A 24,277-nucleotide genomic window follows, 5' to 3' on the forward strand; every position below is an offset into this window, starting at 1 on the left:
TTGTACAATCACAGCAATCTCAGCAACTCCAAAGACAAAGAAATATGATAAAATAAAATAGTATAAAAGTAAGACAAATAAAGCCCAAATGCAACATAAGGCATTAGGCCTATAAAACCCTCTGGAAAAGCTCAGCTTTGAGCTTTTTCTTGAAGGCAGGCAATGTTGGCAACAGATGCTACAACAGTGTTTCTCAACCTTGACAATTTTAAGGCATGTGGACTTCAACTCCCAGAATTCCACAGCCAGCATTGCTGGCTGTGGAATTCTGGGAGTTGAAGTCCACATGCCTTAAAATTGTCAAGATTGAGAAACACTGTGCTACAACAAAGGTTGGAAGTAAATCTCCAGTTTCCTTTCCCTGTTTTTCTTGCAAATTCTGCTGGCAGAGATGCAGAAAAGGGAAGATCACAGTAGCCTATCAGATGAATATCCTAACAAGGCATTATGAGTTGTGCAGAATATTTCTAGGACCTTCTGAAGTTAATTGTACTTGTGAGAAGCAAATTTAATTCTTAAAATATTGTCCTCTCTTAGACTTTCTGTATCATAGATTTATGCCTTGATAGGTTTTCAAGGGAATCTGAAGTTTAAATATCCTGTGATTTAATGAACATTTAAATGTCTTATTTTACCAGTTGTAATTCTTTGGGGTGTTTGTCTACAATTAAAAGGAAGTTTTATTTTATTTTTCTTATTGTTCATAAAATTTATTTTTAATGACTAGGAAACTTTATGTCAATTTTTCAAAATAGGAAGTATTTTCATTGATCGTACATCTCAAAACTACAAGTGCCAGGGCATGATATTCCAGAATTTAAATAGCAACAATAAAAGAGATGTAGTAGTTGTAGTTGTAGTAGTAGTTATTCCCAGTGTATTGCAAATAAACTAGAGCCTAAATTATATTTGAACTTCAAAACTGTTTCCTTATCATGCCTGTTTTAAATTTATGCTTAACTAGCTGTACCCAGCCACACATTGCTGTGGCTCAAGAAAGAAAAGAGAAAGTGCACGTTTGTAATATGTTTAATTTCACAATGCTTGTGGGTATACAATATTTTTTTTTTGTTCCATTGTGTGTGCAGATATAGAGATTACGTCCAACAGATGGCGCTGTTTTTCAAAAAAGCATGTTTTTACCTGTTTTTCAAAAAAGCATGTTTTTACCTGTCACAGGTGTGACATCTATATAATATAGGTATATAAAAACATGCACGTATTCAAATGCAATGTTGTTTCAAAATTTCAAAGCAATCGGTAAAGAACTTTCAGAGATTTAAGATTGTGAACAAACGAACATTTACATTTTTATTTATATAGATAATAAATAAATCGTAATAATACTAAAGGGATTTATCAAATATTTGGAACTTTGTACTTAAATATTTTGGACATTGGAAGAAACTATTTTTGTTTACATTTATTACAGTAATAACTGCATGATATTTAGGCCTTTGGCTAGAAACCAAACAATCAGAAAATATCCAATCTGAAGACTATGACTTCACTGAATGAATACACAACCATCATAATAATGTAACTACATACTATACAGTGCAAATGTTTTGATAAATTTTGTCTCTTACACCCTAATTCTGGCTACAGCAATCAGATATACAGTTTTGGAATTATTTGAAGATTCAGACATCAAAGGTCAAGAACTAATACAAAAAAGTACAAATTACTTAAGCAGGTTATCTGTTAAGGAAATTTGGATGTACAAATTTGGTAGTTCAGAAAGTCAAAGAATCATGGTAGAAGATCCTGTGAGTCTAGAAACTTAAATACTTTGCCTACAACATTTTGCCATAATGAAAGTTGTTTGTAATGGTAAAAGTCAGATGCATAAAAAAATACTCTTTTCTGATTTGTAAAACAGATGGTATATAAGTAAGCCATAGGCTTCATTTAAAGAATTGTTTTTAAGTAAAGGTAGTCCTCAACTTACAAGCACAATTGGGTCCAAAATTTCTGTTGCTAAGTGAGACATTTATTAAATGAATTTTGTTCCATTTTACAACTGCAGTTGTTAAGTTAGTAACACAGTTCCTAAGTGAATTAGGTTTCCCCATTGACTTTGCTTGTCAGAAGGTTGCAAAAGGTGATCACATGACCCTGGGACACTGCAACTAGTCATGAGTCAATTGTCAAGCATCTGAATTTTGACCATGTGACCATGGGGATGCTGCAATGATCATAAGTATGAAAAACATTATGTCACTTTTTTCAGTGTCCTTGTAACTTTGAACAGTTCACTAAATGATCTGTTGTAAGTCGATAACTACCTGCACATTCTAAATCTTAAACCTCACCAAACCCACTTAATAGGTTTTGAGATATTGCTTTTATTATCTTCTCAACTGGAGGAATACAGTATTACATGTTAACAATTTTATAGTGTCTCAGTACTAAGCAAAATAAGACAGAGTCTTTTTCTTAGTCCACTACTACAGGCAGTTTAAGTGGGAAATTTCAAGATCTTTTGGTCCCTTACTGCTATATTTGTATGACCAAGCTGGTTAGGCACTATAAAATAATAGTGAAATAATGTTATTAAAGGGGAGATGCTCAAAAAAGAGTTTAATCATAACATTATTACAGGCAAATAATATTTAAAATCTTTTCCATATATGATTAGATATAAACTTCTACCCAAAGTTTACAAAGTTTGCTGAGGATGCAAATAAAATATTAAATTATGTTATATAAAGTGTAACAGCATGCCCAAGATTAATAACCTTGTGATAATCCTTGGAGATTAAAATTTCTTAGGAAAGGATTCATGCCACTTACCAGCAAAGCCAGATAAGCAGATACAGCTATATCCATTGATAAGATCTGTACAGGTTCCATTATGGAGACAAGGGTTGCAGTGACATTCATTTGTATTGATTTCACAAAGTATGCCTATATAGTGATTGGAGAGGAGAGGAAAGGCAATATCTTACAGAAGCCAAACATTTGATTAAAAATACATTTTTATTTGGTATGCTCATGTAAAGTAACTCACTGTTGAGAACATTCTGTCAGTAGTGTGATTATAAGTTCAGCCTGCCTCACTAAAATATTCCGGAGACATTTTATTATTTGAACTGTTACACTGATGTGTTAAGAGGGTACAAAAAGAAAAGTAGTCTTCAGAGATACTGAACTGATTCTCAAGACTTACAGCAGCCAATTTCTTTATCAATTTGCATCAATAAAGAATAAAAAAGAAATGACATTGAAATATAATAGAATGCATTTGCAGTGACATCAAGGAAAATCTTCCTTCTGGTTTTGTTAAGGCAGCAGATGAGTTCTCACCAAAGGAAAAAATAAAATTTCAGATGTGAAAATACATTACCTTATTTACAGAAATTTCCTGCCTAATATGCCTTAAGGAATACTTTTTGGACAGAATTTCTTTAGAATAAAATACTTTATTGGCCAAGTGTGAATAGACACACATAGAATTTGATTGAAAAGATTCCCAGCTTTTCTTGCTTCAATTATTATTGCTTTTAGCCCTATTAATTTTGTGTCCTTCGTTCTTTAAGCTCATGACAGCTTAAACTGTGTGATCAAAGAAATATAGAAACAAACATTTCTCATGATGTAAGGAGAGGACATCGTGTTCATTAGCCACATTCCTTCAATTCAATCCATATAATAGACCCAGCAGAAGTGCTTGCACTCAGTGTTAAGGTGAATGTGTAAAGATCTATGTTGGATTTTTCCATGAGAAAGAAAAGCTAGATTAAATCAGAACTGCCTTTCATGTGGACTAATTCTATTTGCAAACACTTAGGTAAGACTGAATGCACAATCGCTTTGGGGAATATGTCTCTTGCATGTATATGAGTGGAGAAGACTCTCATTGAAAAAAAGGGAAGCTGATTTTTAGCAATTTCTGCTTTCTTTCTTGACTCCTTTTCCACTTCCTCACTAGAACCTCTTTCCCCACCCTTTGAAGCACATTCAGCAGAGAAACTTTTATTTGATCAAAACAACAACAACAGAAAAAACCCTTCTAGCACAGAGGTCTTATATTGGACCCAGCCCAATGAATAAATGCTGATATTATTTATTTCAAAATAAGTTAGATAAACATATCTCCTGTTTTAAATATGATTGACACTTTATTCAGGATAAAAATTGAAATGGTTTATTTAACAAGTAATACCTAGTATTGGCTATTTTAAGACAGAGAGGGATAAAATGCTACTTGGATACAATTCTAGCTTGGAGCAAATTTGACATGAGACAAGGATTTGAACTCAGTAATAATTATGGTTAATAAACAAGCAGAGGATACAGTTATTGGATACCATTGCATTTTAAAGACTGGTAACTCTTAAAATACCTGTATTTTTTTGTTACCTTCAAATCCGCTAGAACACCGGCAGTTGAAAGCATTAACCTGATTGATGCACGTAGCACCGTTGCGACATGGATCACTTAGACACTCATTCACTTCTATGTCACAATTCACACCTGACAGGAAGTAAAAAAAAAATTTTGTTCATAAGAAATGTAATTGGGCAGAGCAATTAAGAATGACAACTGAAGTTGGGAGGAGCAAGGAAAAGAAGGTACTGTAACCGTAGAAATTTAAGCCTTAGTGGATACTTTCTTTTCAGAGAGTCATGATTTCTCTGCTTGCAAGATTCTGCTGACACCAGTCAACTTAGAAGCATGGACCACAATATGAGCTCAGTCAGAGGGGTCCGCTTTTCCACTCACTCACAAATTTGCACACATGTACAGTTTCCATAGCTCCTGTTCCAGGAACAGGCTCATTTGGTGTACAAGACAAACCACTGCAAAGGTTGCCCTAGCTACAACTGCTACATGCAGGATCATTTGAGCAGAAGGATCCCTAAATTATGCATCAGTTCTGACTGGCGACCTCACAAGTGGAAAAGTAAGAGAATGGGGAGAGAGGTGCTTAAAATGCAGTCTTGCCATGGTTAAATTGAAACTTGTTCTCTATCCAGCTGGTTGAGAACTAAAAGCTGCTAAGAGGACCTTAAAAAATAAGTTGTATCAATGGGTTTGATTATATTTAAATTCAAACATACCAATAAAACCAGGTGCACAGAAACAGCTATAGCCATCCAGCTCTTCCTGACAGATGCTGGTAGTTCCACAGGGCTGTGAGAGACAACTATTCATCTTTGATTCACAGAGTTCACCCATAAAACCTATTCAGTACAGCAAAAGCAAATATACAGTAAATGTTATGTGAAAAGAGTGTGAGGAAAAGGAAACTGTTCAGCAAGCTAAAGCATAAAAAAGTGAGCAATATTATATTTACAAGTTTTAAACTGAACTAGTTTAATTATGTTTTCAACAGATTTTTTTTCCATTCACATATATACCACACTCTACGGTCAATGCTGCAGGGAAGGGACAGGTATGATCAGTTTTGAGTACAAATATCAATAGTTGGCTAATGTGCCTCAAATTGATCTTGAATATATGGGAAATAGAATTACTCATAGTGTCCTGAGGCCATAATTTATGTGAAGGTTCTTGATCCATGCAAAAGTGTAGTGCTCTCTGAATGGCATTGTTCCACTTCTATGCTCATTTAGCCTTTGCTGCAGGTTTTCTTATAAGAACTCCTCAATCTATAGCTTGTGATCCTTTCTTAGTTATATACACCCTTACAATGAAACGGTCACTGGTTCTTTATCAGTTAATGCTTGATGAACTCCTACTCACTTGGCTGTATAAATTGAAATCAAATAACTACAGGAATGGAATAGACTGATAATAATAATAATAATAATGATGATGATGATGATGATAATGTTGGAAGGGATCTTGGAGGCCATCTAGTCCAACCCCCTGCTCAGGCAGGAAACCCTATAGCAGTGATGGCGAACCTTTTAGACACAGAGTGCCCAAAAACTCCCCCTCCCCCACCCTGCCTCACTCCCACTCCACTCCACCCCTGCCCTGCCCCCACCCACCCACAGGGCCACCCATCACCTCCACGGCCCACCACTGTCCTGACTTGAATTGTTTATTTTACCTTTAAGCTTTTATCTCTCATCTCTAATCTCTATGTTCTCTAGCTGTGACTTCATGAAGCAAGTTCTGTAATTGCATGACAATATTATAAGCAACTACAGGGAAAGAATTCACATAACAACATAATGACACATATTTTGTCCATTGCCTTGTTATATTTGTCCTACTTCATTGCCCACTGATATCTATGGTAGTTTACAAGAAAGCAAAGCCTTTTGCTGATATTAAATTGGGCCTTAATAATTAAATTTAATCTTTACCTGTATACACTTACTCTTACATCTAAATCTTTTCAGCTCTAGTATACATTTACCTATTGTACTCTGAAATATCATGTTCCCAGTCCCTTCCTCTTTAGACCCCATTCAGTTGCTGCAAAAGGTTTAGAATTCTACAAAGAAATCTGGATAATAATAGTGCTGTTTGCTGCATTGCCGTTATCTCAAAATTTTGCAAAGAATCTTATTTACAATCTTATTTGTATGAAAAAAAATATCTAGTGTAGAAATCTACTGTAGGATACTATGTGCAATTCCACCCCACATAGATAAAACATGAAAAATAAAAATAAAACATGAAATATTTGTCTTCAGTTCATAGCTATAAATAAAAGGTGATAATGCTAAAGTATAAGATAAATTAAATCCATCATTTAGAAATAATTACAACAGAATAAAACATAAACCCAAACCTATATTTAATAACTAAAATCTAAAACCATAGGCACAGGACACCATAGTAGGTGGCTGGTTGACTTTAAAATGGAAAGGCACCAATATGATACAAAACTATTTGTAGTATAACCACACCCATTATAAGTATGTGAAATATGGAAACCAGTGAGATGCAAAACATACCTAAACTCTAACATTATTAATAGAACATTATAATATTAAAACTCTAAGATCTTTATATAAAGATTCTTAATATTAAGAGAAATGCTATAAATTGTGAATTGAAAACAGAACTGAATATAAAATTGAATAGTATAATCACAATTTTAAATGGTTAAATAAGTAAGCATGAGATAAGGCTATAATACTTTACATACTTCACCTGTTTTGCAATTCTATGTTCTTTCTAAAAGAAACCAAGGGCCCACATATGCTTCCAACCTGGGTGTTGTTTCAGTCCAGAAACACAATAGTTCTGTCTGCCTGGTGCATGCTCGATGCATTAGACATTCCTGAACAAATGACTGCTTTGACAGAAAACTCATTTGGATTGTTCTCTGAATATAAACAATTTCATATGTTTCTACATGAAATAAAGTTTATTCAGGAAATCAAAAACAGTTCTTTGGATCATCATAGCTAAGAAAGGATCTATTTACACTCAACCAGGGGTACAGTGACTATTGCTGGAATTTAATGATATGACAGTTTTAAACTAGGCAAAAATCCATTAGTATCAGATCCTTTATCTACAGAATGCTTGTAAGTCCTTCAGGCTAGGCCATGTCAAGAAACAGGCACAACAGGGATTGCAGGAATGCCATATCTATTTCTATTATTATGAGGTCACTAGCAATTGACATGAAGTTGAAACTCAAATACTTTGGCCACCTAATGAGAAGGAAGGATTCACTGGAGAAGGGCCTAATGCTGGGAAAGATTGAGGGCAATAGAAGAAGGGGACGACAGAGAATGAGATGGCTGGATGGAGTCACTGAAGCAGTAGGTGTGAACTTAAATGGACTCCAGAAGATGGTAGAGGACAGGAAGACCTGGAGGAACATTGTCCATGGGGTCATGATGGGTCGGACATGACTTCGCAATTAACAACAACAAAAGCAATTGACAATGACTTGATGGCGCATAACTGATTCTCCCTCACTCCCCCAAAGGTACAATAACTGAATCTTAAAAGCTTATCCAACTTTCTTCCCATTCCATCTTACACTAAACAAAACCAAGATGATCTTATTTGAGGGTTTTTTTTCCTCTCACATTCACCTGTTTTTCCGGACTGGGTAATCTGAAGAATCAGTATCAAGAAAAGATGAAATGACACAGTGGAATCTAATGAAAAATTGCATGAATCAGAAGCTATGAAAATAATTTGCCCCACTTAAGCCTTCATAGGGACTTTTCTTTAAATTTAGACCTCCTTCTTTGAGGAGATGAGGAGAAAGATTCTTTGCCTTCAGTGAATTTGGAAATCACTCTTGCTATTGCAGGATTTTCATACTCTTTTTTTTTTTTTTTGCATTCAAAATAATTTGATATTAGGTCCTTTAATTCAACCTGTACTATAAAAACAAAGGCAGATACAAATAAAACCTGGAAATATTCTGATTCCTCTCTGTGGTACATGTCTTTTCTATGGTGACTGAATAATGCAGAGTGAAGTCTTTTTCATTAACAAGTATGTTCATTTGTAAGTCAGTTATACTGAATAAATAGCAGTCTGTCTTCCAGAAAATGAATGCAATAGAAAATGATTTCTTAAACCAAACTGAGCTAAATTTACTCCAAATTTGCTTCAAGCATTCAGGTCTGGAAAGATTTAATCCCTGAAAACACAGGAATAACCTGCAGGTATAATAGTGGTTCAATATAATAACATTATTTTTATTTTGGAGAGGTTAGGCTGGAAGTGGAAATTACACATGTGTAAATGTAGTTTTCCCAATGAGTAAATACTAAATTCTTCAATACAAGAGTTATACATTGTAATTTGCTCAGTTAACACGTATTGTATATTACCACCCTTTGAATATATTCTATTATAATTCATATATTCTTTTGCAACAAGTTATTCTCCTTTGTCCCATTGCTGGAAAAAATGTATAATGCAAAATATTATTGGTTTAAGGATTGTTACAAATGTTGATCATTGACAGCAATATAGAAAGCAGTACCTGAATTTTTTGATATTTCAAAAATAAAAGAGTTGAATTATTTCACCTTTCAAAAGTTCAGAAGCAATTATTATTTAGGTAGAAGATCTGAATTGGAGGTACAGACAGATGGAAATAAATTGTATATCTTCAATTTTTCCATTAGTGACAAGTAGAAACTGCACCTGATTTGAAAGGCTGTTATTCATTTCAGAATATAAAGACTACCATAAAAATAGAGAAGTAAATATTATATATTTGAATTCTGGCAGCATAAAAGAGCAAGAGTTTTGTTTTGTTTTTGTCTGAAGAAATTTAAAGAAGAAAAAAAAATCATTAATAAGAGTGGGTAAGAAACAGCTGGTTTTAGTTGTTAAACCAGTAGCAAATCCTAACTAAAAAAAAAAGGTACAGAAGTGAGTTACTGTCAGAGCCCCTCAATTGTTCCCCTTTCTTGTTCCCCTTTCTTGCTTTTGCCTATGTATTTTGAGGGCTTGCCATACTGTTGGGGGAGGGTGCTTGCATGGGGATTGTTATTTGCTTTGTTCTAATCCTATATGAGATGCCCTCCCTCTGGGCGAGAGGAATGTGACCTGAAAACATCTGCCTTATCTCCAGACAATGGAGCCTGGGACTTTTGGGAAACAAAACCGAGAGAGTCATTGAGAAGCGTGCTAAATCTTCAACTTCTCATAACATGGTGGCATCTGTGGATTGGCTGGATTTCAACCAGATGGTTGGACATGGGTGGGGGAAGGAGCTGCGTATTGCTTTTTTGATGTAATCCTTTACATGCCAAATCTCAGACCTTGCTTTGCTCTCTTGCCATCACTAACTCTCAATAAAAAGTTCCTTTTGAAACAATGCCTGTTTCAAGAGTTTTGCTTTCTTGGGAAATCTAGTTGAGGCATGCCCTTACAGTTACAATAGATGTCTGGACAGAACTAGAATAAAGAAAGTAAAAGTGCAAAAAACCCAAAAACAACCCCGATGTGAATTCTTTTGTTTTAGAGGAAAGATCTGAGCCTCAATTCTATAGAATACATAATATTTTCCCATAACAGTCTGCAAAAAACAAAAGAAAGCCCTGTAATTGTTGGGACCAAAAAGCTTTACTAATAATATTTTATACCATTTCTTATATCTGACCTGCCAAAAAAGTCAGCAATGCACCAGTTGATTGGTTAACAGAACTGGTGTATATTGGGGATACTTATTGATCATCCAAGGCTTTAACTAAGTGTATTATTGAATGTTGAATTGAAATTAATGCTATAAGAGATTGTGTGTGTGTGTGTGTGTGTGTGTGTGTGTGTGTATGTAGGTCTTTGGTTATTCGGGTTTTCTTCCACGTAAAATTGGAAGTGTCTTGGCGATGTTTCAACGAAGTCTCATTCGTCATCTTCAGGCTGGTGCTTTCGGCTTCGTGCTTCTAGGAGCAATGTGTGATTGTAGCTGTTTCCTCCTTTTAACTGCCAGTGGGGGTATGAACTGATTGGATGAGAGCTTGGCTGTGGAGGTGTGTTCTGATTGGTTAGGAGCTTGGCTGTGCTCTGATTGGCTGGGGGGTTGGCTGTGCTCTGATTGGCTGGGGGGTTGGCTGTGCTCTGATTGGCTGGGGGAGTGTTCTGTTTGGATGGGGGCTTTGTTGTGCTCAGGTTAGTCTGAGTTGCAGGGGGGTTTAAAATGGTGACCTGCATTGCTATTTTTTGGCTTCACGTTCATGGTCGTGCCTCATCTTCATGGTGGGTGTCAGTTTGCTTCATTTATTTTTATTTTATTTATGAGACTTATATACCGCTTTATAAAGTGCAAGCACTCTCTAAGCGGTGTACACCAGTAAGCAATGTATATATATATATATATATATTTACATTGCCCCCAACAATCTGGATCCTCATTTTACCTACCCCGGAAGGATGGAAGGCTGAGTCAACCTTGAGCTGGTGAGATTTGAACCGCTGACCTGCTGAACACAGTCAGCTAAAGTGGCCTGCAGTACTGCACTCTAACTGCTGCGCCACCTCGGCTCTTATGTATGGATTCGTCTGGAGAGCCGAAACACAGACCACCCTCAAGACAGACATACACACCAACAAACTCTGAAGACTACAAGAATGCCAGAAACAAACCCCTCCTCCCTCACAGCCACACATGAAACAAACAGTGCATAACATCTCAGATAGGATCCTCACCAAAGCCGAAACCAATGTCCTTACCAAAGGATTCAACTTTGCAGTCGCTCCCAAACACATCCCCACTGAAACCATTATATGTGGAGTTGAAACCAGCCTGACCAAAATCAACCCTGACGATGCTAGTCTGAGTTGCCGGGGGGTTTAAAATGGTGAGCTGCATTACTATTTTTTGGCTTTGTGTTCGTGGTCGTGCCTCATCTTCATGGTGGGTGTCAGTTTGCTTCATGTATGGATTGGAGGGGTTTAAAGTGGCTAATGATGCAGCTTTGGTCTGGCTTCTGGTTTGTGGTCGTGCCTCATCATTGGTGTGGCTTTGGGTTTGCTTTTTGCGTGGATGTGTGGTGGTGACATCCTGTGTGGTTTTTGTGAGTGTGGGTCTGGTGTCATTTTTTGTGTTAGGGAATCGTTTGTCAATAAGGGCGGGTTTCCAAATGGCTAGTAGGTGGGAGGTATCATCTCATTTGTTCATGCTGTGTGGACGTTTTTCTATCTCGATGGCTTCTCTCATTATTCTGTTATTAAAATGTTCAGTTTTGGCAATAGTTCTGGTCTTTTTAAAGTCAATTTCATGTCCTGTGATTTTAAGGTGTTGGACCAGGGAAGAAGTTGGTTCCTCTTTTTTGACTGAGTTCTTATGTTCTTCAATGCGTGCACTTATTTTTCTGTTGGTTTGTCCGATGTATGTGGTGGGACAAGTGGTGCATGGGATTTCGTATACTCCTTGATTTTCTAATTCAATTTTATCTTTGGGGTTTCTTAAGATGGTGGATATTTTTCTGTTTGGGCAGAATGCTGTCTTAATGTTGTGTTTGTGGAGGATCTTACTGATTCTGTCTGTGGTGCCTTTTATGTAAGGGAGGAGGGCTTTGCCATTTTCTTGTTCTCTGTGTTGGGTTTTAGTGGGGGTTTCTTTTGGGATTAGTTTGGTAATCTTATTTCGTTGGAATCCATTGGATGTAAGTACATTAGTGAGAGTGTGTAGTTCGGTTTTTAGGTGTTGTTCATCAGCTAAGCGTTTTGTTCTAGAGATGAGTGTCTTGGCTACGGAGTTGATCTATGCTGGGTGGTGGTGTGAGAGAGCATGCAGATAGCGGTTTGTGTGTGTTTTATTCTGGTAGATGGTGTGTCCTAGGGAGCCATTGGATTTCTTGTAGACTAAGACATCTAGGAAGGGAAGTTGGTTATTAGCTTCTGTTTCCATGGTGAACTGTATTTTGGGGTGTAGGCTGTTGAGGTGTATGAGGAAGTTGTCCAGTTTTTCTTTCCCATGTAGCCAGATTATGAAGGTGTCGTCTACGTATCTGAGCCAGAGTTTGGGTTTGTGTTCAGATTTTTCTAGAGCTTGGGTTTCAAAGTGTTCCATGTAGAGGTTTGCAATGACAGGTGAGAGGAAATAGCTACAACCACACATTGCTCCTAGAAGCATGAAGCCGAAAGCACCAGCCTGAAGATGACGAATGAGACTTCGTCGAAACGTTGCCAAGACACTTCCAATTTTACGTGGGTGAAAACCCGAATAACCAAAGACCTACATATATATATATATATATATATATATATATATATATATATATATATATATATATATATATATATATAATACAATCCTCGAACTCCAGGAGGAATATAAATCAGCTGTTTATTGTTAAAAAAATTAAAACATAAAAACAACTATTTACAATACTAAAACAAACTCAGCTTTTGCTGATCCACTGTCAGCGTCTTCAGAGTAAAGTGTTGGGGGTGGAGAGATCTCTTATAAGCCTTGCTAACCTAGTTTCTTACTCATTGACCGTGTGATAGGGCCATTCATCTTGACCAACTGTAATTGCCTTAATTGTCCCGCCTCCCCTTGTTTGCACTCCAATTCCACAAACAAGGGGAGTGACTTGAGCCTGCTTAATGCCCCTAGTTGGGGGCTGCAAGGCAAAAGAGATTGTAAAAAGTAGAACTGCAGTATAGCAGTTAAAATGCCAAGGTGTAATCAATCAGACCGGTCTGTCTGAAAAACTTTCTGTATATACTCCCTTGACTCGGCCAACAAAGGGGAGGAAAGCCTGTGGCTTGGTGGTTAAATCACTGCCTAGTATGTAAACTGCCCAGGTTTGAATCCCATAAAGGGTATGGCTAACTGATGAGAGCAGAATGAGCTCGAAATGGCCATATTAGTCTCCCAACTTAATTCTTTAACTCTTTGTCAAGAAAAAAAAGAAATCTGGATTTGTAAATGTTTCACAGTAGTGACTTGAGCCTGCTTAATGCCCCTAGTTGTGGGGCTGCAAGGCAAAAGAGATTGTAAAAAGTAGAACTGCAGTATAGCAGTTAAAATGCCAAGGTGTAATCAATCAGATCGGTCTGTCTGAAAAACTTTCTATATATCTCGATCTCTATCTATCTATCTATCTATCTATCTATCTATCTATCTATCTATCTATCTATCTGCAGTTCAGTAGTTAGAACTCATTTATTTCTGTCAGTGGGCCACTATAAATAGCTTAGTCTTAAAATTTTCAACAACAATTCCCTGTCAGCTGGAAGGGGAGGCTAATTTGTCTCAGGAGCTATCTCGGTCAGTTTTCTTGATCAGAGCTAGTTTGGTCTAGTGGATAAGGCACCAGGCCAGAGACCAGAGGACTATGAGTTCAAGTCCTGCCTTGGACAATGAAAGCCAGCTTAGTGACATTGACTCAGTCACTCTCTCTCAGCCCAACTCACCCCGTTGTTGTGGAGAAAATAGGAGGAGGAAGGTGTGTTTGATATGTTCAGTACCTTGGGTTATTTGTAAAAACAATAAATGCAGGAAACAAATAAATGAAAATAAAATAAAATATTTGAGGTGCCTAAGAAACAATGAAATGGTTGTCTGAATGGCTAATAGAGAGATTCACAAGGCTATCCAAGTTGCCAGTTTCCAGCATACTGCAGTCTTCTGTTTCTAAGCTACTGCTCTTTTAACGGCTTTTATAGAGCTGCATGCATTTTCGGAATGTGCCATGAATTAGATTTATGAGCTGTAACATACTATGCATTTTAGGGAGAATGACACAGAAAATAAACATTACGGGATTTTGCACAAAATATGACTTTGAGCAATAAAAGATCTGAGATGACATGATCAAGGTTAAGATGTACTTTGTTTTGAAGAAAGTGATATATTGGTATAAATCTATTGAAGCTGCAATCTTAAGCCTTTTTATTTAGATATAGCTTCTTTTGAACTCACTGAGACTGACTTCAGAGTTAACATACATAAGAGGGCAATGTTATTCTTTATATCTGGAAACATCCTACTACGGTATAAACAAAATATAAAATATTAAGAATCCTTAATTTATCACTGAATAAATTACTTTTCTTACTCTGCTTATCACACATTTATTAATTATACATAGATTTTGGTTATTTTTATAGTATTCTGCTAAAATCTATATTCACATTAAACATGTGCCAGTTTTAATTTCCTTGTGGAATACTACCATCCTTGAAGTATTCTTATTATATATTATTAATGCCATGTTAATATTCATTGAATGATATTGAATTGTCAGATTCTTCATAGAACATATGATGCATATGCAGTGCTTTTTTTGTTTAAAAAAAAAAAGGTGCTGGAACTCACACATGTCATACAACCCGCCTTGCCTACCCTACAAGTTTCCATCCCAAAAAGGTGCCGGAACTCAGTTCTGGGTGTTCTATGACAAAAAAAGTCCTGTGCATATGTATGTTTTGCTATTTCACTAACTGTGAAATAGGTTGTTGTCATAGCCTACGTTTAGGCTAAATAAGAGAAAAATAAATAATGAGAAGAGGAAACCAAAATCCCAATGATGTATGGTAAGAGAGAAGAGCTCCGTTTTAGAAGGGAGTGGGAAGGGCAATTGAAGTAAATGTTTCAAGAAACTGAGTAGAAAAAAAGGCTTAAAATGGATAAAAACAGGTGCTTTGGGATGAAGAAAGAGTGTATCTAAAGGAGAGGCACAAGTACCACAAGAACTAGTAAAAATGGATCAGGAAGCACCTAATCATGAGCAGAAATACTGGATTAACTGTAATAAAGTACTTTTGGTAATAGCTAAGAGTGTACTAGCCACAGACATCAGCTAGTATCAAGCACAAGGAAGAATGAACAAAGATCTGTATTAAAGAAAGAGAAAATGATTGATATTAAACTTCAGATGGACAAAATCCTATCAAGCTTAGGCCTATGCAAACCTGTTCATGTGCTTCCCTCAGAGACCGACCACAATATCTTCTCAAAGCACAATTTCTTAAATACCTCATCTGAGCATGACATTCTGCTGGGAGTTCTGCTTAAGGAAATCCACATTCTGAAAGATTCTGCATAGCTCTTATCAATTCATTTGGTACTTATCTGGCTATGTACTCCCTATCAAAAATCTTAAAGAATGTGAGTCAGGCTCCATCAAACCAAGAAGGACATGTTGACGTTCTTCTAATCAGCTTCCTTAATTGTTCCTCACCTATAGAAAGAAATTTTGCCAAACTAAAGCAGACTACTTGCACCATTAAACATATACTCAGAGAACTACTAGGGAGGAGCTGTCTCCCACACAAACTATCTAAGCTTTCCTGTTTTTTGCTCTTCTGGAATGCATCTCTTCCCTCCTGAAAATCCAGACTACATTCCATCATGCCAATAACTTTTGTCTACCAACTTTTCACTTTCAAAAGCTGTAGGGCCTCTTGAACAATGGTTAGCCACAAAGATGTCACCACACGATACAAGACAGCTTAATCTGATGACCCAGAACTGAAATTGCATGTCCATATGGCAAGATTTGGCAGAAAGCTCGCTCTTCTACTCTGGGTTCATTGCCTGCTAGCCACTCAGCCAATGGCAAATCCATCTTGATGTTCAAGAGGCTGCATAGAGCCACCCAGAGGGACCTTTTAGGGAAGATGGATGGCATAGAAACTTAATAATTAAATAAATATGCACAATGGCCCTGGTGGCATGGTTGCTCAAAGGTTTGATACTGCTAATTAAGGCTTATTGATTTCCTTACATTTAGGATATCTAATCTAAAGTTAGGGTTAAATAAGATCCTAAGTTATGATCTTAAGATCACAGACCTGTAAAATGTATTAGCTTATTAAGAAATATATATAACATAAACCAAGGATTGACAATGGGAACAAAAACATTGTCCTCTGGTTTGCTTTAAAGCTAATTGACATAATGTGAAGGTCTCCCTGAATAATATAATCCCCTATCTAGTTCTTATTTCACATTCTCTTTTCCTTTTATAACTGTATGGTAATATTAACAAAATTCTGCAGGCCAATAAGTTTTATAAACAATCCTAGAGTTATATACTAGCCATATCCCAACCCTTTGAAGTCCTTTGTGCATCCCTTTCTTTTCTTAGTCTATTTATAAAACAGAGCCAGATGGGGAAAAAAAATCATTTTCTATTCTCTGCCTGGTGATTCTACACATGGTGAAACTCCTTAAATCCAATATATTAGACTATGTACATAATTGCAATGTTTAGAAGAGTGGCAAGAGAATCATGATAGAAGAATTTGGAGAGTATAGCAAAGAACTTTGAAATATGATGCATTAATACACTTAACACAAGTCATTCCCCAAAATACTGTATCTTATACAACAAGAGATAATCCCCTAGTGTGTATGATTTTTGTATCGGGTAGTTCTGAAATCAGTTTGCTCATTTCGTTGACGTGTTAACCTTTACCTCAGATATTTAAGCCAGATTCACATGAATGTGCTATAAATTTCTTCAAAAGCACAAGTTAATTCCAAAACTAAGAGAAGCCATTTTCACAAACTTTCATTTTTCAGAAGTTTTCCTCCCTCCTCTTTCACATCTGCTTGATAAAGGTAAGCTTTCCCAAATAGTTGGCCTGAAGGAAGAGGATGGGGATATGAACAGAGACAACTTACTTTCATTAACAAAGTTTGATAGATCAAGCATTTCATTGAAAAAAAAATCCTTCCTTTAACAGAATAATTTTGTTCAGTTCAGCTACTTCAGAAAATAACATTTTAGGCATATTTATATACTAAAGATGTCTGTGCACTGTAATGTTTTAGAAAATCAAGAGGTTGTGAAAGTAACAGCCATGACCAAGTAGACATATATATGTACATGATCAAATCCTATACACTTACTATAATGACTTTTGTGCATATTGAACATGGACCCTCAGTATCAACATATATATCTCCCAAACACAGCCCAAATCTTTCCTAGCAGAGCAACAATTTTCTGAATATATTGTAGATATCAAGTCACCTTCATCTGTTTCTTCCTTTAAGATGCAACCTCAAGCAAATTGCTTCATTTTGTTCTATTGCTTGGCTCAGCTAGTAAGTCAATACTTAAACACATCCCAGCTTTTAATTTTCTTTCCTCTGCCTCTACTTCCTCTGTTTAAGTGTATCCCAGTTTTTAATTTCCTTTATTTTGCCAGTTTTCATATACCGCTAAATTAAAGCAGCAAACATAAGCATCACTGTTTGTTTCCCTATCTTTTAATGTGCTATTAGAAAGAATAGATTCAAAACCTGGTTCCAAATTTCTAACATTAAAAAGGGAAGAAGAGATAAAAAGGAAAAGGGAAGATGGTTTAAAACTATGTAGATCTGAAAGACAGGAACAAAATATGATTCCTTGTGTTCTAAAGTCTTATGTAAAACAGCACTATTGTTCCTTCCATTTCATCTGGAAATCAGTCTTTCATCAAAGTCTAAAAAACCAGAGCACCCTTAAAGACTTCTTATGAAAGGTGACTGATATTTTCATATAAAATAGCCTTTCTTCATTAGTATGCAATACCTCATCTTCAAATATGTGTTAGGTGACATGGTCAGAAAGCAAATTCACAAAAATAGAGGACACTGTTGTAATAACAAATGTGTTGCATATTAGAGAACATTTGCACAGCAAATGGGGGGGGGTAGGTAGCTGAAATTCACATAGCAAATTTGAATCTAAAATAAAATATCTGGGAAAACAAGTTATATTTCTGTCTTGAACATTTCTTCTAACTCTTCTACCCACATACCACCTGAGCACCTATCTGGCAAGCAGTTACAGTAAAATTTGCCAATCAAATTATGGCAACTGGCTCCATTTTTGCAGGGCTTGAAGGCACATTCATCAATGTCCATTGAACAGTTTTTGTCTGACAGAGAAGAAAATGAAATGTTAAAACTATAAATCATGTAAGGTTTGGGATAACAGAAAAGCTACTTCATAATTCAAGTGACAACTACATAATTTAACTTTTCCTGGTTGGGAACACAGTATTTTGTTTGTCTGACAGCTTTGAAGCAAGGGATTTTTTTTAAAAAAAAAAAGTATCATAAAGAGTAGTTAAATAAATTAAATGTTTTACAGACAAGATTATGCAAACTGAAAAGAAAGTGTTTACAAATATATTTCTTAGGGTGTTAGAAAACTGTTTTTCCAACAGTATAATTAGAGTTAATATCATGTTTGCAAAGCATAAAAAAGGATATTTATAAGACTAGACACATTGAAAAAAATGTGATTTGGTTTTAAATTATAAGTAGAGAAAAGAAGATCCCAGTGACAATCAGTTAAATATTGATAGAATGGTTGTCATATCTAAAGTATAACTATGCTTAGACAGCTACTACTGTGCAATGTATCTGCCATCTCAAGAATCTAGATCCTATTCTTTCTCATCTACAACTCTATTTTGTACAAATCATATCAAATACAAGAATAGGAGCTATCATAACTACTTTGCATCATGATACCTAGTGTTTCTAATGAGCCCTTTTCAGCCAAAAATATTAAGCATGAATACAAAACCATCAAGAAGGCCTGGCTGATCCTACTTAAACCTAACTTTTGCCATAATTTTTCCTAAAACTGATAATGGTAGACACAAATTGATTTCTTCACAATAAGGCAATATTTTCTCTTTTCAAAACAGATTTGACTCCTGGCAACTATCTAGACTAATCATTTCAGGTTTACTGGTAATATTTCTGGAAGTGGTTTGCCATTATCTTCTTCACAGGGCTGAGGAAGAGTGACTGGGGCAAAGCTACCTAACTGGCTTCATACTAAAGTGAGATTAGAATTCACAATCTCCTAGATTCTCGCCTTCTGCTTTACCCACTGTACAAACTGATTCTCTAAAGTAACATAACTGTGAAAAAAATCCTATAGTTGGCAATAAAAAATATTAGCAAATACTAATTCTGGGCAGTGGTGAGTCTACCCTTTCTCGACGATGAGGCAATTTGCTTTATAGATTCAGAAGTGCCATTCTCAATACAGTCCATAATTGGGTTTGATGATCTTAATGATGAGAAGGGAAAATGGAAAACATGACAACCAGGTCTCCAAGATAGTTTGTTGCTTAAAGCAGAGCATAAAGATAGTACATCTTGTTTTTGCTAGTTATCATTCTATGCACTAAAAAAGCCCCTTAATAAGACCAGCCATGCAATAATTTCAGTACTGAATGTCTATGGAGATTCTCAGTCATCCAGGTCATGGCTGTCCCAAAGGTGCTTTTTCAAGTGGCAACTGAAGAAATTTCTTGGATGAGAAGTGAAATGTCTTCAAGGAAAAACAAAGTTTGGTTGCCACTTGAAAAAACACCTTTGGGACCATTTCAGTGCTGGTATCAAAAGCATTCTCCACTGCATGAGTATTAAGCATACCAAGGGGTCACTCACAAAGCATGTAGCAGATACAATTCTATTCCACTGGATTCCTTCAGTATCCCCACTCAATATGCCTTATTTTTACAGGCAATACCGCACGATTAAACTTTTATTCATTCAGCAAGTTTCCCTTCTTCTCCCCCCTCCCCCTTTTGGAGAATGTGGTCCTCTCCCAGGTTTTTGTTTCAGACAATCACTCATTTCCCTAGAGCAGATTCTGTTGGGATGCTTGTGAAAAGCAATAATGGTTCCATAGAACTGTTTTCAGTATGAAAACACATCCAATACAATTCTTTTAATGATTCTTGTATGGTTTGTTACTACAACATTAGAATATTTTGCTGCATTGATGTTTCAGTTGATGTTCCATTACAGACCAGTCCAGAACACAATTGGTAGTGCCTGCATTTTATTATTGTCATTTTCCTGCATTATCTTTAGTTTCACATTACAACTTTGCTTTTAAAAGGCATTAATCTATTGTCACAAACATTTATCTATAACCCTTATCTATAAACACATTGTTTTTATAAAATTATTCCCAAAGTAAAAGCTACTGAGTGAAATTAATAAATAATACTTGGTAGCATTTCCATGCAGCAATCACATAAAGAAATAACAAATCTCATTTCATCTCACTTTATTCTTAGTTGATGAATGAACACATTTTCTCCAGATGATTTCAGCTCTTAAGCTTTCATTCTAATTAAAGAAATCGTGCTAATTATTTGCAGATGAGAAGCTTTCAGCAAATTATGCCTCTGATTTCATGTAAACAAGGCACTTTGGTTAATTTCTAACAGGAAGAGAAAATTGTGTTGTTGAACCATAATTGATTTTCCCTTTAATTTTATGCAACTTGCTGCTAGCTTTACTCTTCATTCTTTATGCAGAAATTAACTGTTTAGACTAGTATAAGAAGACTCTTGACAGCCCCTGAAACATAGAATCTCTAGTAGTAAAGAGCTTGCATTTTTGGTGGATTCTAATTCCTTCCAATTCCCACAATAGTATATTGTTTCTGTCTGATCTTAATTGTAGTGCCATATTTTCTCATATAGTATGCACAAGTTGCACAAGATACAGGAACCACTCAATTTAAAATTTGACTACAGCTTAATTGAATAATCACAATTGTTGAATTATCAGCTGGGATGCATAAGTTTCCATGTGTTTTGACGGGTCAGTGACATCTCTTTATCTAGCTAACTGCCTGGTTATCTACCTAGCTGGAGTTGACTGATACCATGGGTCAAAGCTTTAACTATAATAAAGCTTTTTTCCTTAACCTTAAGGCTAAGCATGGGGTTTGCAATTTGCCACAGAAGCTGTTAATCCTTACCATCCACTCTATCTAGATCAGGGGTATCAAACTCACAATGTCACATGACGTGTCGTGACGTATCATGACCTTTTTGCCATTGCTGGCAATGGGGTGGGTGAGGTTTTGCTATGATGTTTCTGGCCTATGGGCCGGCAGTTTGACACCCCTGATCTAGATGCACATAAAGATACACACACACAAACAGTGCTTGTTATTGTTTTTGTATCTTTTGAAAGCAGAAATCCTATACTCCTATAAAAGAGATTCTAAGAGATACTCTCACTTTCCCATACAATTATTCATGTATTAATGCAAGTATCATGTATCATGCATGTTATGTTTCGGGATCGGTGAGGCATTGACAAGGCAATTGGTGCAAACATCAACTCGTTTATTAAGTTAACACAGAAGCAGCACTAACTGACGCTTAACCACTATTTATACAGATCACTGCTAGGTGGCAGCCAATAGAATTAAAGCAGTATTTCCCGCTTAAACACAAGCTAACGAGCATGTAGACAGTCAGTCTGGAGTTTAAACAGGTACAGCCATTTGACCGTTTCCAACAGTTTCCAAGTAATTAACATCAGTACATAACAATGCAAGTATTAATTTCTGTTATGTATGAGGGTCTGAAGACTCTTGTTAGATGAAGTAAAGAAATATTAAGCAAAAGTACAGTTCTTTGAGTAGAAAGAAAATTCATTCAGGCATTCAGTATTAATAATTTTAAAGAATAAAAATATTCTATCAAACCTGATTTAATTTTTCATGAAGGATACAATTCAATGCATTCTTTAGAAATTTATTCTGTTGTTTTTAATAAAGTCTAGCTACCTCATTTACAAACTTCCATAAAGCTTACAAAAAATTTTCAGAAGTTTATTTCTTCTTCAAAAAAAGTTTTGAAAGTTACAAGGGAAAATAAGAACTGCAATACAATATTAGCAAATCCTCATTTGTATCTTTGAAGGAATGACAGGAAGAGTTTATATGTATATTAGGCTTTGAAAAAGTCTGAAAGAATGCACAGACACAAACCCCTAAAGCTGCTTCTCAAGGCAACATTCATTTTAAAGAACTAAGCAATGCAACCATGTTGCTTGTTCATTTCCTGCAGAAGCTATTTTGGAAGACTGAGATGAGCTTTCTTTCACAGCATTACAGAACCTTGGCAGCAATAATAAAGATTTGATTTATAATAGCATTGGTATACTTCTATATCTTCATCACATATTCCAAGTAAATGTAATTCAGCAGTAGTGGCTGAGAATGGATGGAGCATTATAAACAAGATTTAAATTAATGGTTTCTTTTTCTTTTGAAACTGAACCCCTATTAAAATCTAAGAACAGCCCAACTGATTTGATTAATATATTCTATAAATACACATGGCTGATAGCCCTCAATATTCTAACCGGCAGTTTGTTGCTGCTGCTGCTATTACATTTCTTTCCTCCCAGGGCTGAAAGTGGCATGCATAGTATTCTGTGCCCCAACAGCTTTGTGAATTAGGTTAGATATCACCACCACCAAACGAATTCATAACTGGCTGACCGATTGCACTCAAGGTGTAGTCCTCAATGGAACTGAATCTATATGGAGGGAAGTATGCAGTGGGCTACCCCAAGACTCTGTTTTAGGCCCAGTACTCTTCAACACCTTCATCAATGATTTGGATGAGAGGGTAGATGGTGAACTCATCAGATTTGCAGATGACACCAACCTGATAGGAATAGCCAACACTCCAGAAGATAGGCTTAGGATACAGAAAGATCTTGACAGACTTGAACATTGGGCACTATCTAAGAAAATGAAATTCATTGGTGAAAAAAATGAGGTTCTACATTTAGGCAAGAAAAACCAAATGCACAGGTATACTATTGGTGGTACCTAACTCAATAGTAGTAACTGTGAGAGGAATCTTGGAGGGCTAGTGGACAATTACTTAAATATGACTCAGGAATGTACTGCAGCTGCCCAAAAAACCAGCACAGTTCTAGGCTACATTAACAGAGGGATAGAATCAAGATCACGTGAAGTATTACTACCACTTAATACTGCCTTGGTAAGGCCACACTTGGAATACTGCATCTACTTTTGACTGCCAGATGTAAAAAAGATATTGAGACTTTAGAAAGAGTGCAGAGAAGAGCAACAAAGATGATTAGGAACTGGAGGCTAAAACATATAAAGAACAGCTGCTGGAATTGGGCATGTCTAGTTTAATGAAAAGAAGGACTAGGGGTGACATGATAGCAGTCTTCCAATATCTCAGGTGTTGCCATAAAGAAAAGGGAGTCAAGTTATTCTCTAAAGCGCCTGAGGGCAGGACAAGAAGTAATGGATGGAAACTAATCAAGGGGAGAAGCAACCTAGAACTAAGGAGAATTTTCCTGACTGTTAAAACAATTAATCAGTGGAAGACCTTGACTCCAGAAGGTGTGAATGTTCTAATGCTGATGTTTTAAAGAAGAAATTGGACAACCATTTGTCTGAAATGTTATAAAGTTTCCTGCTGAGCAAGGGGTTGGACTAGTAGACCTCCAAGGTCCCTTCCAATTCTTATTCTGTTATTCTGTTAATCTGAGAGAGAGTGACTTACTTAAAATAACTCAGTGAGCTTCTATACCTGAGACTAGATTTAAACCTGGGACTTCTCACTCATAACCTAACATCTGAACCATTACACAATTAACTACTTTTTTTTTTCAAAATTATGTAACCTCTTCCAAAAGAAAGAAAAATCCTCAATTGTACTGGAGAAACATTATCTCAATAATTTCATAATTTGGACTTCCGGTGGACTTTGCGCGCGCGATGGCAGCTACTTTGTAGCCGTCCTCCTGGGTAAGTATAAGAACCGCTATGAACAGCAGACACCAGCTGTTCAGCGGTTCAAAATCCCCCTCCCGGGCAAAGGGGGGGGCAGAGAGTGTCTGAATAGTGGTAGAGCCTCTTTTGCACCCCCCAAGTTTTTTTGGGGGGTGGTGAAAGGAGTGCTCCCACGGAGTTCAGACTTGTCTCCGCTTCCCAGCTGTTTTTGTCCTTAGGGACAAAACGAGCCGCTGCAAACACCTCCGTGATTAAAGAGAACTGGTGAGTTTTTTGTTTTTTTTTATAAACGGACAGAGCTTAGTAGAGGATTTAGTCTTTGCTTTCTTTGATTTATTTGGATTTTAAGTTTTAAG

At 36.2% G+C, this 24,277-nt stretch overlaps 1 protein-coding gene across 2 annotated transcripts in view; it reads right to left on the reverse strand.

Annotated features, from left to right (window-relative positions):
• LOC120313634 (protein eyes shut homolog) overlaps nucleotides 1-24,277 on the reverse strand; it is a 445,596-nt gene that overhangs the window by 102,994 nt on the left and 318,325 nt on the right. For both annotated transcript variants that reach the window (XM_039355732.1, XM_039355731.1), the window contains 3 exons: nucleotides 5,067-5,189; nucleotides 4,366-4,479; nucleotides 2,797-2,910 (listed from right to left, as the gene is read on the reverse strand). In XM_039355732.1, the coding sequence (XP_039211666.1) occupies nucleotides 2,797-2,910; nucleotides 4,366-4,479; nucleotides 5,067-5,189 (351 nt within the window). The remainder of the gene's footprint in view (nucleotides 1-2,796; nucleotides 2,911-4,365; nucleotides 4,480-5,066; nucleotides 5,190-24,277) is intronic.

Source organism: Crotalus tigris, unplaced genomic scaffold, assembly GCF_016545835.1.
Source record: "Crotalus tigris isolate CLP2741 ecotype Arizona unplaced genomic scaffold, ASM1654583v1 scf7180000018750.1061991, whole genome shotgun sequence".
Classification (NCBI taxonomy): domain Eukaryota; kingdom Metazoa; phylum Chordata; class Lepidosauria; order Squamata; family Viperidae; genus Crotalus; species Crotalus tigris.